At 40.3% G+C, this 17,071-nt stretch overlaps 1 protein-coding gene across 1 annotated transcript in view; it reads right to left on the bottom strand.

Moving 5' to 3' along the window:
* Positions 1 to 17,071, bottom strand: part of LOC307121267 (receptor-type tyrosine-protein phosphatase beta-like) — a 149,574-nt gene that overhangs the window by 75,274 nt on the left and 57,229 nt on the right. The window contains exons 4-6 of the mRNA XM_079808799.1: positions 12,785 to 12,835; positions 5,613 to 5,663; positions 2,376 to 2,426 (exon numbers count right to left, since the gene is read on the bottom strand). Of these exons, the coding sequence (XP_079664925.1) occupies positions 2,376 to 2,426; positions 5,613 to 5,663; positions 12,785 to 12,835 (153 nt within the window). The remainder of the gene's footprint in view (positions 1 to 2,375; positions 2,427 to 5,612; positions 5,664 to 12,784; positions 12,836 to 17,071) is intronic.

Here is a 17,071-nt window from a genome sequence, read left to right as displayed (position 1 = left end):
AAAACAATTTTGTAAAACTGCTGTACCGAACCCGTACCGAACTGTGACTTCAAAACCGAGCTACGTACCGAACCGTCAGTTTTGTGTACCGTTACACCCCTAATATGTAAAGTAACACGATCATCAACATTAAAAAGCATATAAATCAAAACTGCCTAACTAGTCGACCCAGGATGAGCCATAGGACTGTGCAAGCTTTGGGGGTGTTGATAGACCTGACCTACTCCATCTATGTTTTGATCATCATTCTGAATCCAATCTCGATGTAAGTCTTTAACTAAAATGTCATTTTTAACTGGTAGGTGCTGATGTTTGATACTCAGCATGTGAAATGAAATAAGTGCAATTATTATTTACCACATTTACACCAAAATAAATAAAATACTGATGCAATTGTCCCAGTAACATGTAGGGATTGAACGATTACTGGTTTCACGATAAACCACGATAAAATGTACTGACGGTTAGTAATATCGTTTAAAATTTAATTATCATTAAAACCGCGTTTGATTATCACGATTTTGAAAATTCACGCTAAATCCTGTCCAGTCAGCATCAGTCTGACGCAGCGCGCAACATTGTTTTTTGAATGAGAAAACATTGGTGACATTTAAGGGATAATAATGTATATTTAATGTACAATTATTACACAGATTTTCTTAAGCACATAAATAATTACGGGGACATATTGAATTAAAATGAGATTAATGTTTTAAATCTTGCCTGTTTATAAATCCATTTTGTACAGTGTACAAAACAATCATCCAGACAAGATGATCACAAGAAGTTACAGTAATAATTATAGTAGTATTAATAGTAAAGTACTCTGATTTCATTTTCAATACAATCAAAAACAGAGACAGAAGTTGCATTTGAATGAAACGAGAGAGCACGTCTGTTGAGTCTCCCATACATGAACTGGTTTTAAAAAAAATGTTATACTGTTGTCTGAGGTCAACTTATTACGTTTGCGTGGTTTTTACATTCAAAAACATCATATTGATTGGAATGTTATTTCTGTATTACTTGGCTCGCCCGATCAGTGAATATAACTGCGAACCGTACCGTCTGAAAAACACATAGCCCCAGGACGTTGGGCTTTTAAAAAAATCAAGGCCGAGCCCTGGCCCATACAAGTCCGAGTATGATCACGAATGAAGCAATAACACTTCAAATAGAGGATTCTCCAGCCGGTGACAGCGTGCTAAGGTATATAAAAACATGTTTTACTCACATAAGTGTGTTGCACCGTTCCTGTCAGATCCAATATAGAGGGCACAGCATTGTGTTTTAATCTCAATATGTCTGCAAATCCAGTCTCGACCTGTATCTTGTTTACAATCGATTCTGCGGTGAAATGAAGCGAACAAACGCGCAATGTCTTACGCACGTGATCTGGAACCGGCATGTTTATTGTTCTGTAGCGCAACCCGTTTAGCTCCACGAGTCGGTGGGCGGGCCTGAGGCGGCGCTTCTGCGTTCTATGATGTCAAGGGTCGACATATTCTGAGATCGATCGTTTTCTAGGCCTGGTGTCAATAAAAGCTTTTCTCTGACTAACAAGAACGTTTTCAGCGCACCGAACCAGCTGTGAGAACAGCCTTTGTGGTTGCTCTAACAAACAACACAGAGAGATGATCCGAAAACCACGCGACCGCTGCTGTGCCGTCACACCAACACCGACTGAAGAGATCGCTTCTGAAAGGCGGCTTCCGTCTTCAGTCAGGACTGCGAAGTAGTGAGTGATATCTGGCGTTACCATCTACCACCCGGCTCCGAAGCAAAAGGTTGATTTGATGCAATCACCTGTGTCTCATTTATACCCGCACGGCGTGGCATGAGCACCTGGTGCAATCATTGCATGCCAATGTGCATTGGCTTGTTTAGTTACACTCGAAGTAGATTGGCTCTCGCGAGCGAGATTCCTATTCGTCGGCACTCCGACGTGGCGTCGAGAGTGACCGACTGAATGGGAACCATAGTTTCTGGGAGCGGCTTGCTTCAGCCTATCAAAAGCTGTTGCTGTTGTGTTGCCTGCTTCCCTTTATAGCTTACACCTTACACCGGCACGCATCACAAGGTGACGCAGCACCACAAGATTGGAGTTGCACATTTGCTTCAGAAACAGTCATGCATTCCGTAAAGCATCATCGTTGGATGCAGAGTCTCGCTCCCCTCTTAGGGAACCTAAGAGTTTTTTTTCCTATTAAAATGTTCAATTTTAACTGGTAGATGCTGATGTTTGATACTCAGGATGTGAAATGAAATAAGTGAAATTATTATTTATCACATTTACTCTAAAATAAATAAAATACTGAAATAATTTTCCTATTAACATCATGTGTACTCAATTGTCCATGAATGAAAATACTCACTTGTAGGAGCTGGTGTTTGAGACTCAGAAGAGCCTGTAGTAGCAGGGGGTGCTGTAACAAATAAGATTTGTGGAGAAATAGAAACATACTTTAAGTAATTTTCATTGACATGCATAATATCCAAGGACATTTTTGCATGAATAGAAATTCTGTTTTGCAAAAACTGTTAACTCTTTCCCGGCCATTGATGGACATTTTCGTCATTTGTGAGACAATGCTTCACCGCCATTGACAGAAATTTCTGGCTTTGCTTGTTTTCCCTGTTATATGGTAGGGGATGCTATTATACATCTTCTGAAAGATTACTAAATGTCCTGATCAAAACACAGGCGAAGAAGAAGCAGAAACAAGTGAATTGTATTCACTAGAGAAATCAACTCTTTTACTAAATATATGCACCATATTAGCCTATATATATTTATTATATTAGCCTATATATTCGTTATATTCTACTTAACCTGATAGTGTATCTTGATTATTTCATGTATGTTTAAATAAACCTGTCATGAAACTGACAGACACTGTGTAGGCTATAAATTATTATATTTCAACAACGAATTGGAGAAAAAATATATTTTATAATTAGATTTAGAAGTTATTGCAAAAACTACCTTATGTGAAGTTTACATGTTTGCGTACTATGTTATTTGAGTGTTGATTATTATACCTAAAAATAAATAGCAACTGAATTTAGGCTAATATTTTGGGCTCTGTTGTTAACCTTTAATATTAATGTTCAAGTAAGGGCTCCCTATATATTTTACAGCAATATCTTCAATAAACTTTTAGTTATAATTTAATTAATTTAAGGACAGACAAATTTTTTTTCAGTAAACCACTGTTTAATACAAATAAATAAAAAACAATTTTGTAAAACTGCTGTACCGAACCCGTACCGAACCGTGACTTCAAAACCGAGCTACGTACCGAACCGTCAGTTTTGTGTACCGTTACACCCCTAATATGTAAAGTAACACGATCATCAACATTAAAAAGCATATAAATCAAAACTGCCTAACTAGTCGACCCAGGATGAGCCATAGGACTGTGCAAGCTTTGGGGGTGTTGATAGACCTGACCTACTCCATCTATGTTTTGATCATCATTCTGAATCCAATCTCGATGTAAGTCTTTAACTAAAATGTCATTTTTAACTGGTAGGTGCTGATGTTTGATACTCAGCATGTGAAATGAAATAAGTGCAATTATTATTTACCACATTTACACCAAAATAAATAAAATACTGATGCAATTGTCCCAGTAACATGTAGGGATTGAACGATTACTGGTTTCACGATAAACCACGATAAAATGTACTGACGGTTAGTAATATCGTTTAAAATTTAATTATCATTAAAACCGCGTTTGATTATCACGATTTTGAAAATTCACGCTAAATCCTGTCCAGTCAGCATCAGTCTGACGCAGCGCGCAACATTGTTTTTTGAATGAGAAAACATTGGTGACATTTAAGGGATAATAATGTATATTTATTGTACAATTATTACACAGATTTTCTTAAGCACATAAATAATTACGGGGACATATTGAATTAAAATGAGATTAATGTTTTAAATCTTGCCTGTTTATAAATCCATTTTGTACAGTGTACAAAACAATCATCCAGACAAGATGATCACAAGAAGTTACAGTAATAATTATAGTAGTATTAATAGTAAAGTACTCTGATTTCATTTTCAATACAATCAAAAACAGAGACAGAAGTTGCATTTGAATGAAACGAGAGAGCACGTCTGTTGAGTCTCCCATACATGAACTGGTTTTAAAAAAAATGTTATACTGTTGTCTGAGGTCAACTTATTACGTTTGCGTGGTTTTTACATTCAAAAACATCATATTGATTGGAATGTTATTTCTGTATTACTTGGCTCGCCCGATCAGTGAATATAACTGCGAACCGTACCGTCTGAAAAACACATAGCCCCAGGACGTTGGGCTTTTAAAAAAATCAAGGCCGAGCCCTGGCCCATACAAGTCCGAGTATGATCACGAATGAAGCAATAACACTTCAAATAGAGGATTCTCCAGCCGGTGACAGCGTGCTAAGGTATATAAAAACATGTTTTACTCACATAAGTGTGTTGCACCGTTCCTGTCAGATCCAATATAGAGGGCACAGCATTGTGTTTTAATCTCAATATGTCTGCAAATCCAGTCTCGACCTGTATCTTGTTTACAATCGATTCTGCGGTGAAATGAAGCGAACAAACGCGCAATGTCTTACGCACGTGATCTGGAACCGGCATGTTTATTGCTCTGTAGCGCAACCCGTTTAGCTCCACGAGTCGGTGGGCGGGCCTGAGGCGGCGCTTCTGCGTTCTATGATGTCAAGGGTCGACATATTCTGAGATCGATCGTTTTCTGGGCCTGGTGTCAATAAAAGCTTTTCTCTGACTAACAAGAACGTTTTCAGCGCACCGAACCAGCTGTGAGAACAGCCTTTGTGGTTGCTCTAACAAACAACACAGAGAGATGATCCGAAAACCACGCGACCGCTGCTGTGCCGTCACACCAACACCGACTGAAGAGATCGCTTCTGAAAGGCGGCTTCCGTCTTCAGTCAGGACTGCGAAGTAGTGAGTGATATCTGGCGTTACCATCTACCACCCGGCTCCGAAGCAAAAGGTTGATTTGATGCAATCACCTGTGTCTCATTTATACCCGCACGGCGTGGCATGAGCACCTGGTGCAATCATTGCATGCCAATGTGCATTGGCTTGTTTAGTTACACTCGAAGTAGATTGGCTCTCGCGAGCGAGATTCCTATTCGTCGGTACTCCGACGTGGCGTCGAGAGTGACCGACTGAATGGGAACCATAGTTTCTGGGAGCGGCTTGCTTCAGCCTATCAAAAGCTGTTGCTGTTGTGTTGCCTGCTTCCCTTTATAGCTTACACCTTACACCGGCACGCATCACAAGGTGACGCAGCACCACAAGATTGGAGTTGCACATTTGCTTCAGAAACAGTCATGCATTCCCCAAAGCATCATCGTTGGATGCAGAGTCTCGCTCCCCTCTTAGGGAACCTAAGAGTTTTTTTTCCTATTAAAATGTTCAATTTTAACTGGTAGATGCTGATGTTTGATACTCAGGATGTGAAATGAAATAAGTGAAATTATTATTTATCTCATTTACTCTAAAATAAATAAAATGAAACTGAAATAATTTTCCTATTAACATCATGTGTACTCAATTGTCCATGAATGAAAATACTCACTTGTAGGAGCTGGTGTTTGAGACTCAGAGGAGCCTGTAGTAGCAGGGGGTGCTGTAACAAATAAGATTTGTGGAGAAATAGAAACATACTTTAAGTAATTTTCATTGACATGCATAATATCCAAGGACATTTTTGCATGAATAGAAATTCTGTATTGCAAAAACTGTTAACTCTTTCCCGGCCATTGATGGACATTTTCGTCATTTGTGAGACAATGCTTCACCGCCATTGACAGAAATTTCTGGCTTTGCTTGTTTTCCCTGTTATATGGTAGGGGATGCTATTATACATCTTCTGAAAGATTACTAAATGTCCTGATCAAAACACAGGCGAAGAAGAAGCAGAAACAAGTGAATTGTATTCACTAGAGAAATCAACTCTTTTACTAAATATATGCACCATATTAGCCTATATGTAGTGACAGCAAATGTAGTGAGTTTGCTTTCTTCTTCTCAGAGAAAATCATTAATATCAGAAATGCGATCAGCACATCCTTGAGTTGCTCTGAGGTGAATCAGATCAGACCACAGCCTCAGAAAGTTACTATGACTGATTTCGAAGCAATTGATGGTAAAATTTTAGAAGAAACAGTACAGCACCTTAAAACATCAACCTGCGCCCTTGACACACTCCCCACTTCTTTTTTCAAAAGTGTGTTTAACTGTTTAGAAGCAGATCTCCTAGAAGTGGTAAACGCCTCACTTCTTTCTGGGACTTTTCCAAACTCCCTAAAAACCGCAGTAGTTAAGCCTCTCCTGAAAAAGAGAAATCTGGATAACTCCATATTGAGCAACTACAGACCAATCTCAAATCTCCCCTTCATAGGCAAGATCATTGAAAAAGTTGTTTTCAGTCAGCTGAACAAATTCTAAAGCTCAAACGGATACTTTGACAATTTTCAATCTGGTTTCCGACCGCATCACAGCACAGAGACGGCCCTCATTAAGATAATAAATGATATTCGCCTCAATACAGATACAGGCAAAACATCAATTTTGGTACTACTGGACCTCAGTGCTGCATTCGACACTGTTGACCACAAAATACTTCTTGACAGGCTAGAAAATTGGGTTGGGCTTTCTGGAATGGTCCTCAAATGGTTCAGGTCATACTTAGAAGGGAGAGGTTATTATGTGAGTATAGGTGACCATAAGTCTGAGTGGACATCCATGACATGCGGAGTCCCACAAGGGTCAATTCTTGCACCACTCCTTTTCAATCTGTATATGCTGCCACTCAGCCAAATAATGAAAAATAACAAAATGGCTTACCACAGCTATGCTGACGACACCCAGATAATTTTTTTGTTTGTAAGCTTCGTTATGTCACTGAATGTACGTGGGTTTATTGAGAATCCGACATTGGATCTTCTTGAGAAATGTCGCAAGGATGATCTGTTGGCAATAGCTGAACACTTCCAAATCTCAGTTAGTCGGCAGTCATCGAAGAGAACGATTAAAACTGTCGTGTTGGACGGTCTTTCGGAATTAAATGTTTTGAGTTTGCCTGAGACTGTTAGAGACGCAGATCATATCAGTGAGGGTATGACGACTCGTGAACGCGCGGAGGCTGATGCTGAGGAGGTGAGGCTTGTTGAGGCGGAGGCTAAAACAGGTTTACCTCCATTTGAGCCATTTTCCCCGTCTACGCCGGGTTCTAGAGAGAACGCGCAAGTAAAGATTCGACTGGCCCGACTCCGTATGGAGGCGGAAGACAAAGCACACGCCCGACGCGCTGAATATGATCTGCGGCTTGAAATACGGCGGCTTGAGATTCAGGCTGAAAAAGAGGTACAACTGCGCCGGTTGGAGTTAGAGGAGGGGAAGCTGTCTTCTAGGTCCACTGGCCGGTCTGCTTCTGAGTCACCTGGCCAAAATTCGACGGAGCGTGGCTTGTCTACTACAGCTTTTGATGTGAGTAAACATATTTCATTGGTGCCGCTATTTAGAGAGATGGAAGTGGATAGTTATTTTGGTGCATTTGAGAGAATTGCGGGGTCGTTAAAATGGCCAAAGGAAGTGTGGACGTTGCTGTTGCAGTGTAGGCTTGTGGGGAAGGCTATGGAAGTATTTTCTACGTTGTCTATGGAAGATAGTCTAAAATATGAGACCGTGAAAGCAGCTATCTTGCGCGCTCTGAATTAGTGCCGGAAGCTTACAGACAAAGGTTTCGTAATCATAGGAAAATTAGCAATCAGACTTTTGTTGAATTCGCACGTGAGAAGGGAGCATTGTTTGATAAGTGGTGTACTTCAACTAATGTTGTTGATTTCTCGTCTTTACGCCAGCTGCTGCTTCTCTGGGATTTTAAAAGGTGCTTGCCTGAACGCATTGTTTTGTATCTGAATGAACGGAAGGTTACGGAAATGTCTGCGGCTGCGGTCCTAGCAGACGAGTTTACATTAACCCATAAAAATGTGTTTAATACCGCGCGTTGTGATAGAAACATTTCCGTAGGTTTTCTGCCGCAAACTGTTAATGTTACACCTAAAACAAGGGTGGAAGTACCTAAAGAGAAACGTGAGTGTTTATACTGTCACAAAATAGGCCATGTAATTGCCGATTGTATAATGCTGAAAAAGAAACAGCAAACTCCCAGTGCACAGCCTGTCGGTTTGGTAAAAACCATTTCAGCTCCCGTTGACTCTGTTTACCAACCGTTTATGTTAGAAGGTTTTGTGTCACTCAGTGCCCAAGGAGATGATCAAGTGGAGGTACGGGTGTTGCGAGACACTGGAGCTGCGCGCTCGTTCATTTGTGGTGATGTGTTGCCATTTTCGGAGCAGTCCAGTGTGGGTTCTAGTATCCTTGTGCAAGGTATTAGTATGGAGGTATTGAAAGTGCCGCTGCATCGTGTGTATTTACAGACTGAGTTGGTTGCAGGTTTCGTGGATGTGGGTGTGCAACCTAGGTTGCCAGTGCCTGGTGTTGAGTTCATTCTGGGCAATGATTTGGCCGGAGGTAGAGTGCTGCCAGTACTAGAAGTACTGGATAAACCGGTGGTTACTTCTGGTACTGAGGAGTTAACTCTTCGGTATCCTGATGTTTTTCCCGCTTGTGTGTTAACTCGGTCCCAGATAAAGAGGATGGGGACTGAGTTTACATTGGATGACACGTTTATGTGCACAGATGATGTTGCAGTGGAACACGTGCATCGTGAGACAGTAAACGAAAAGGTTAGTGGTACGCTGACATCTCTGCTACCTGTAGGTCGTGAAAAGTTAAGTAAAGCCCAATGTGATGATGAAACTTTGACAAAGTGTTTTGATGCTGTGTCTGAGTCCACAGGAGATGCATCATATTTTATGGAAGATGGTTTACTACTGCGGAAGTGGCAGCCTAGGGTGGTCGAGGATGCAGAGTGTTCCACTGTTTGTCAGGTAGTCGTGCCTTCAGAGTATCGTGCACAGGTGCTCTCACTCGCCCATGACCATATTATGTCAGGACATTTAGGGGTGACCAAGACTTACAATCGGGTGTTGCATCATTTTTTTTGGCCCAGGTTGAAAAGGGATGTTGCGACTTATTGCCGTACATGTCCTACATGTCAAGTCATGGGGAAACCAAATCAAGTTATTCCTCCTGCGCCATTAGTTCCAATTCCGGTGCTCGGGGAACCTTTTGAGCATGTGGTGGTGGATTGTGTCGGACCATTGCCCAAAACTAAGACCGGTCATCAGTTCTTGCTTACGATGATGTGTGTATCAACGCGATACCCGGAAGCAGTGCCATTGCGAACAATTACTTCTAAAGCAATCATTAAGGCGTTGGTTAAGTTTTTTTCTACTTTTGGTTTACCTAAGATCGTACAAACAGACCAGGGCACAAATTTTATGTCCAAGCTGTTTTCACAAACTTTGTGCTCGTTAGGTATCCGTCACCGTACATCCAGTCCATACCATCCTGAAAGTCAAGGGGTGCTCGAGAGATTTCACCAGACACTTAAATCTATGTTGAAGAAGTATTGTTCAGATACGGGGAACGAGTGGGACGAGGGTGTGCCGTTTGTTCTCTTTGCAGTTCGTGAAACCACTCAGGAGTCGTTGCGCTTTAGCCCAACTGAGTTAGTCTTTGGACATAGTGTCCGTGGGCCACTGAAAGTTCTTAAGGAACAAATGCTTGGTCTGGATGACAGTGTAAGTCCTACAAGGAATATTCTTGATTATGTGGCTCGTTTCCGTGAACGGGTACAGGAAGCTTGTGCTTGTGCTAAAGAAGCCCTTTCTAAAGCTCAGTTTAGCATGAAACAACACTTTGATAAAGCAGCAGTGTCACGATCGTTCTCAGTGGGTGACAAGGTACTTGTTTTATTACCAATTCTAGGTTCTGCATTGTCTGCACGTTTCGCTGGTCCTTATGAGGTGGTGGGAAAGAGAAGTGACACTGATTACATCATTAAAACACCTGACCGTAAGAGACAAAAACGTGTGTGTCATATTAATATGCTCAAAGCTTATCATTCCAGGGAAGAAGCATCTCATTGTTCAGGGGAAAACACAGGGCCCGTGGTTTCATCTGTTGCTGTGAATTGTGAGTTAATACCATCATCCCTTGGTGATGCTGAGCTTGATGCTGATGAGGTGAGATTACGTGTTGACCCGTTGCCTTTCACACCACTGTCTAATTCTGAGATTTTAGCTGACCCTTCCACGTTGTTGTGTCATTTGCCAGAGGATCAGCGTGCAGACATCGCTAACCTGATTCAGTGTTGTCCTCAGATCTTTGGAGATGTACCCAAGCAAACTGACGTACTTTGCCATGACATTGATGTTCACAAGGCTGCTCCTATCAAGCAGCACCCTTATCGGGCAAACTCTGCAAAGCGGGTTGCAATGAGGAGAGAGGTTGAGTATTTGTTGCAGGAGGGTCTTGCAAAACCCAGTGTTAGTCCATGGAGCTCTCCATGCATTTTAGTTCCAAAAGCGGATGGAACTGTCCGATTTTGTACCGATTATCGTCGGGTTAATTCTGTAACAGTGCCAGATTGCTTCCCTCTGCCAAGGATGGAGGACTGCATCGACAATGTTGGTGCTGCTAAATTTGTGAGCAAGTTGGACATGCTCAAGGGTTACTGGCAGGTGCCACTTACACCAAGGGCATCAGACATCTCTGCTTTTGTAACCCCAGACTCATTCCTGCAATATAACGTTATGGCCTTTGGCCTCAGAAATGCACCTGCTACTTTTCAAAGATTAGTAAATAAAGTAATGGCAAACGTACCTAACTGTAGAGCATATTTAGACGATTTAGTGGTCTATACTTCTACCTGGCCTGAGCATGTGTCAGTACTGACGACGGTGTTTCAACGACTTGCCGATGCGTCATTAACTTTGAATTTGGCTAAATGCGAGTTCTGTAAAGCCACAGTGACCTATTTGGGTAAGCAGGTAGGCAAAGGACAAGTTCGCCCGGTGGAGGCAAAGGTTGATGCCATCAAAGAATTCCCTGCCCCCACTACCCGTCGCGAGTTGAGGAGGTTCTTGGGCATGGCAGGGTATTACAGAAGTTTCTGTAAGAATTTTTCTTCTGTTGCGAAACCCTTGACCGACTTGCTTAGCCCTGCAAAGGAGTTCATTTGGTCAGCTGAGGGCCAGAGTGCTTTTGAAGTCATCAAGCATTTGTTGTGTAGCTCTCCGGTGCTGTCCGCTCCTAATTTTTCTGTGCCGTTTAAGTTAGAGGTTGACGCGAGCGCAGTTGGAGCAGGGGCTGTGCTGCTGCAGGAAGACGAGGAGGGTATCGACCACCCAATTTGTTTTTTTTCTAGGAAGTTTAACAGACATCAGTCTAACTACTCTACCATTGAAAAGGAGGCGTTGGCTTTATTGTTGTCATTGCAACATTTTGAAGTTTATGTCGGGTCTACTTCGTATCCTGTGGTGGTTTATACCGATCACAATCCTCTCACATTCCTGGGTCGTATGTACAACCAAAACCAAAGGTTAATGCGATGGGCTCTAGTGGTTCAAGATTATAATATCGAGATTCGGCATAAGAAGGGAGTGGATAATGTGGTCGCGGATGCCCTTTCGAGGGTGTAACTCCTGTGAGTGGCAATTCTGTGTACAAACATTATAATTCCTATAATGTTTGATTATAAGGGTGGGGGTGTTACATGATTTGGTTGTTTTCCCTCCCCTTTTTGTTATTGGTTGCTGTGTTTCTCCCCTTTGCTATGTTTTGTTGTCTTTGTTTTCCTGTTCTTCCCTGTCGCTCAGTTGTAGGTGCTGTGATTGGTTGCTTCTCCAGATCATTTGGCGTGATGGACCTGGAAATTGACCAATCATCAACTGTGCTTCACCATAAAGGACACCTGGTGGAACGGAAGAGGGGGGGCGGAGCTTGGAGTGTGTTTGTTGGCTGTGCCATTTGTGTCGCTGTCTTAGTGGTGGTTCGCTTTGCTCGTTGTGTTTTTTTTTCAGAGAACGTCGTTCCTGTTCGATACTTTGCCGGCCCGGAGAGTAGAGAAAAGGGAAGTATGTCACGTGACTTACATCTTACATACACGTAGAGTTCTCTGTTAAACACATTAGGTAAGGAGCGGGTGCAACCCTTTGTATGTTTTTGTTTTAGTTAGTGAAGTTTAGTTATGGCGTGTTGAACGCTGAAGATTTCTTTTGTTGCTGTTTTGTTTTCAGTTAGTGTAGAGGGTGGGGATTTGTTAGTAACGGGTTTTGGTTTTGTTGTTTTGTTTATTTAGCACCGCTCGTTTTCCTTCTCTCTGTGGTCTGGTTTAATTCACTATATCTTGTTTTCTTTTTATTTCTTTCTGTTTGTTTGTATATAGTTGTAAATATGGGTTGGATTATGTTTTCCATGGTATAAATTTATCTGTCTGTTTAAATAAAGCGAACCACTTATGGTTACCGCTACCCCGTTTGTCCTCGGTTTATTCCTCCTTAGTTACTCCCCAGAGTCCAAAATAAAAGAGTGTTGACACGGATATTATGTGCGTCAGTTCTACCTCTATGCCAACATGAGACGTAACAGGGAACCTAAGAGTTTTTTTTCCTATTAAAATTTTAACTGGTAGATGCTGATGTTTGATACTCAGGATGTGAAATGAAATAAGTGAAATTATTATTTATCACATTTACTCTAAAATAAATAAAATACTGAAATAATTTTCCTATTAACATCATGTGTACTCAATTGTCCATGAATGAAAATACTCACTTGTAGGAGCTGGTGTTTGAGACTCAGAAGAGCCTGTAGTAGCAGGGGGTGCTGTAACAAATAAGATTTGTGGAGAAATAGAAACATACTTTAAGTAATTTTCATTGACATGCATAATATCCAAGGACATTTTTGCATGAATAGAAATTCTGTATTGCAAAAACTGTTAACTCTTTCCCGGCCATTGATGGACATTTTCGTCATTTGTGAGACAATGCTTCACCGCCATTGACAGAAATTTCTGGCTTTGCTTGTTTTCCCTGTTATATGGTAGGCGATGCTATTATATATCTTCTGAAAGATTACTAAATGTCCTGATCAAAACACAGGCGAAGAAGAAGCAGAAACAAGTGAATTGTATTCACTAGAGAAATCAACTCTTTTACTAAATATATGCACCATATTAGCCTATATGTAGTGACAACTGAGGTGAATCAGATCAGACCACAGCCTCAGAAAGTTACTATGACTGATTTCGAAGCAATTGATGGTAAAATTTTAGAAGAAACAGTACAGCACCTTAAAACATCAACCTGCGCCCTTGACACACTCCCCACTTCTTTTTTCAAAAGTGTGTTTAACTGTTTAGAAGCAGATCTCCTAGAAGTGGTAAACGCCTCACTTCTTTCTGGGACTTTTCCAAACTCCCTAAAAACCGCAGTAGTTAAGCCTCTCCTGAAAAAGAGAAATCTGGATAACTCCATATTGAGCAACTACAGACCAATCTCAAATCTCCCCTTCATAGGAAAGATCATTGAAAAAGTTGTTTTCAGTCAGCTGAACAAATTCTTAAGCTCAAACGGATACTTTGACAATTTTCAATCTGGTTTCCGACCGCATCACAGCACAGAGACGGCCCTCATTAAGATAATAAATGATATTCGCCTCAATACAGATACAGGCAAAACATCAATTTTGGTATTACTGGACCTCAGTGCTGCATTCGACACTGTTGACCACAAAATACTTCTTGACAGGCTAGAAAATTGGGTTGGGCTTTCTGGAATGGTCCTCAAATGGTTCAGGTCATACTTAGAAGGGAGAGGTTATTATGTGAGTATAGGTGACCATAAGTCTGAGTGGACATCCATGACATGCGGAGTCCCACAAGGGTCAATTCTTGCACCACTCCTTTTCAATCTGTATATGCTGCCACTCAGCCAAATAATGAAAAATAACAAAATGGCTTACCACAGCTATGCTGACGACACCCAGATCTACTTAGCCCTATCACCTAATGACTACAGCCCCATTGACTCTATGTAAATGCATTGATGAAGTTAACAGTTGGGTGTTCCAAAACTTTCTTCAGTTAAACAAAGACAAAACTGAAATTACTACATTTGGAAACAAAGATGAAATTCTCAAGGTGAATGCATATCTTGAGGCTAAAGGCCTGAAATCAAAAAATCAAGTCAGGAATCTTGGTGTGATTTTGGAGTCAGACCTGAGTTTCAATAGTCATGTCAAAGCAATAACTAAATCCGCTTACTATCATCTCAAAAATATATCAAGAATTAGATGCTTTGTTTCCAGGCAAGACTTAGAGAAACTCGTTCATGCTTTTATTACCAGTAGGGTGGACTATTGTAATGGTCTCCTCACCGGCCTTCCCAAAAAGACCATTAGACAGCTGCAGCTCATACAGAACGCTGCTGCCAGGATCCTGAGCAGAACCAGAAAATATGACCATATCACACCAGTCCTCAGATCTTTACACTGGCTTCCAGTTACATTTAGGATCGATTTTAAAGTGCTATTACTTGTATAAAAATCACTCAATGACCTAGGACCTCAATACATTGCAGATATGCTGATTAAATACAAACCCAACAGATCACTCAGATCATCAGGATCAAGTCAATTAGAAATACCAAGGGTTCACTCAAAGCAAGGAGAGTCTGCTTTTAGCTATTATGCCAGCCGTAGCTGGAACCAGCTTCCTGAACAGATCAGATGTGCTCCAACAGTAGCCACTTTCAAATCCAGACTCAAAACACATCTGTTCAGCTGTACATTTACTGAATGAGCACTGTGCCACTGTACGTGCTTGTCCGAACTGCTTGCATTTTAATTTATATGCTTAAATTTAACCCTGTTTTTATTTTTATTTTTAATTATACTCTTTATTTTTATCTTTCAATATTTTCTTTATTTTTTATTTCTTTTAATTCCTATTATAACTGTAATATTTTTATTTCATTTCTGTGTAAATCACTTTGAATTGCCACTGTGTATGAAATGTGCTATACAAATAAACTTGCCTTGCCTTGCCTTGCCTATATATTCATTATATTAGCCTATATATTCGTTATATTCTACTTAACCTGATAGTGTATCTTGATTATTTCATGTATGTTTAAATAAACCTGTCATGAAACTGACAGACACTGTGTAGGCTATAAATTATTATATTTCAACAACGAATTGGAGAAAAAATATATTTTATAATTAGATTTAGAAGTTATTGCAAAAACTACCTTATGTGAAGTTTACATGTTTGCGTACTATGTTATTTGAGTGTTGATTATTATACCTAAAAATAAATAGCAACTGAATTTAGGCTAATATTTTGGGCTCTGTTGTTAACCTTTAATATTAATGTTTAAGTAAGGGCTCCCTATATATTTTACACCAATATCTTCAATAAACTTTTAGTTATAATTTAATTAATTTAAGGACAGACACATTTTTTTTCAGTAAACCACTGTTTAATACGAATAAATAAAAAACAATTTTGTAAAACTGCTGTACCGAACCCGTACCGAACCGTGACTTCAAAACCGAGCTACGTACCGAACCGTCAGTTTTGTGTACCGTTACACCCTTAATATGTAAAGTAACACGATCATCAACATTAAAAAGCATATAAATCAAAACTCGACCCAGGATGAGCCATAGGACTGTGCAAGCTTTGGGGGTGTTGATAGACCTGACCTACTCCATCTATGTTTTGATCATCATTCTGAATCCAATCTCGATGTAAGTCTTTAACTAAAATGTCATTTTTATCATGTTTGATACTCAGCATGTGAAATGAAATAAGTGCAATTATTATTTACCACATTTACACCAAAATAAATAAAATACTGATGCAATTGTCCCAGTAACATGTAGGGATTGAACGATTACTGGTTTCACAATAAACCACGATAAAATGTACTGACGGTTAGTAATATCGTTTAAAATTTAATTATCATTAAAACCGCGTTTGATTATCACGATTTTGAAAATTCACGCTAAATCCTGTCCAGTCAGCATCAGTCTGACGCAGCGCGCAACATTGTTTTTTGAATGAGAAAACATTGGTGACATTTAAGGGATAATAATGTATATTTATTGTACAATTATTACACAGATTTTCTTAAGCACATAAATAATTACGGGGACATATTGAATTAAAATGAGATTAATGTTTTAAATCTTGCCTGTTTATAAATCCATTTTGTACAGTGTACAAAACAATCATCCAGACAAGATGATCACAAGAAGTTACAGTAATAATTATAGTAGTATTAATAGTAAAGTACTCTGATTTCATTTTCAATACAATCAAAAACAGAGACAGAAGTTGCATTTGAATGAAACGAGAGAGCACGTCTGTTGAGTCTCCCATACATGAACTGGTTTTAAAAAAAATGTTATACTGTTGTCTGAGGTCAACTTATTACGTTTGCGTGGTTTTTACATTCAAAAACATCATATTGATTGGAATGTTATTTCTGTATTACTTGGCTCGCCCGATCAGTGAATATAACTGCGAACCGTACCGTCTGAAAAACACATAGCCCCAGGACGTTGGGCTTTTAAAAAAATCAAGGCCGAGCCCTGGCCCATACAAGTCCGAGTATGATCACGAATGAAGCAATAACACTTCAAATAGAGGATTCTCCAGCCGGTGACAGCGTGCTAAGGTATATAAAAACATGTTTTACTCACATAAGTGTGTTGCACCGTTCCTGTCAGATCCAATATAGAGGGCACAGCATTGTGTTTTAATCTCAATATTTCTGCAAATCCAGTCTCGACCTGTATCTTGTTTACAATCGATTCTGCGGTGAAATGAAGCGAACAAACGCGCAATGTCTTACGCACGTGAGCTGGAACCGGCATGTTTATTGCTCTGTAGCGCAACCCGTTTAGCTCCACGAGTCAGTGGGCGGGCCTGAGGCGGCGCTTCTGCGTTCTATGATGTCAAGGGTCGACATATTCTGAGATCGATCGTTTTCTGGGCCTGGTGTCAATAAAAGCTTTTCTCTGACTAACAAGAACGTTTTCAGCTCTGGA

The sequence above is a fragment of the Gobio gobio genome (genome assembly GCF_949357685.1).
Source record: "Gobio gobio genome assembly, chromosome: 25".
NCBI lineage: Eukaryota > Metazoa > Chordata > Actinopteri > Cypriniformes > Gobionidae > Gobio > Gobio gobio.
The sequence above is the reverse complement of the archived record's forward strand: the minus strand, read 5'-3'. Positions and strand labels throughout refer to the sequence as shown.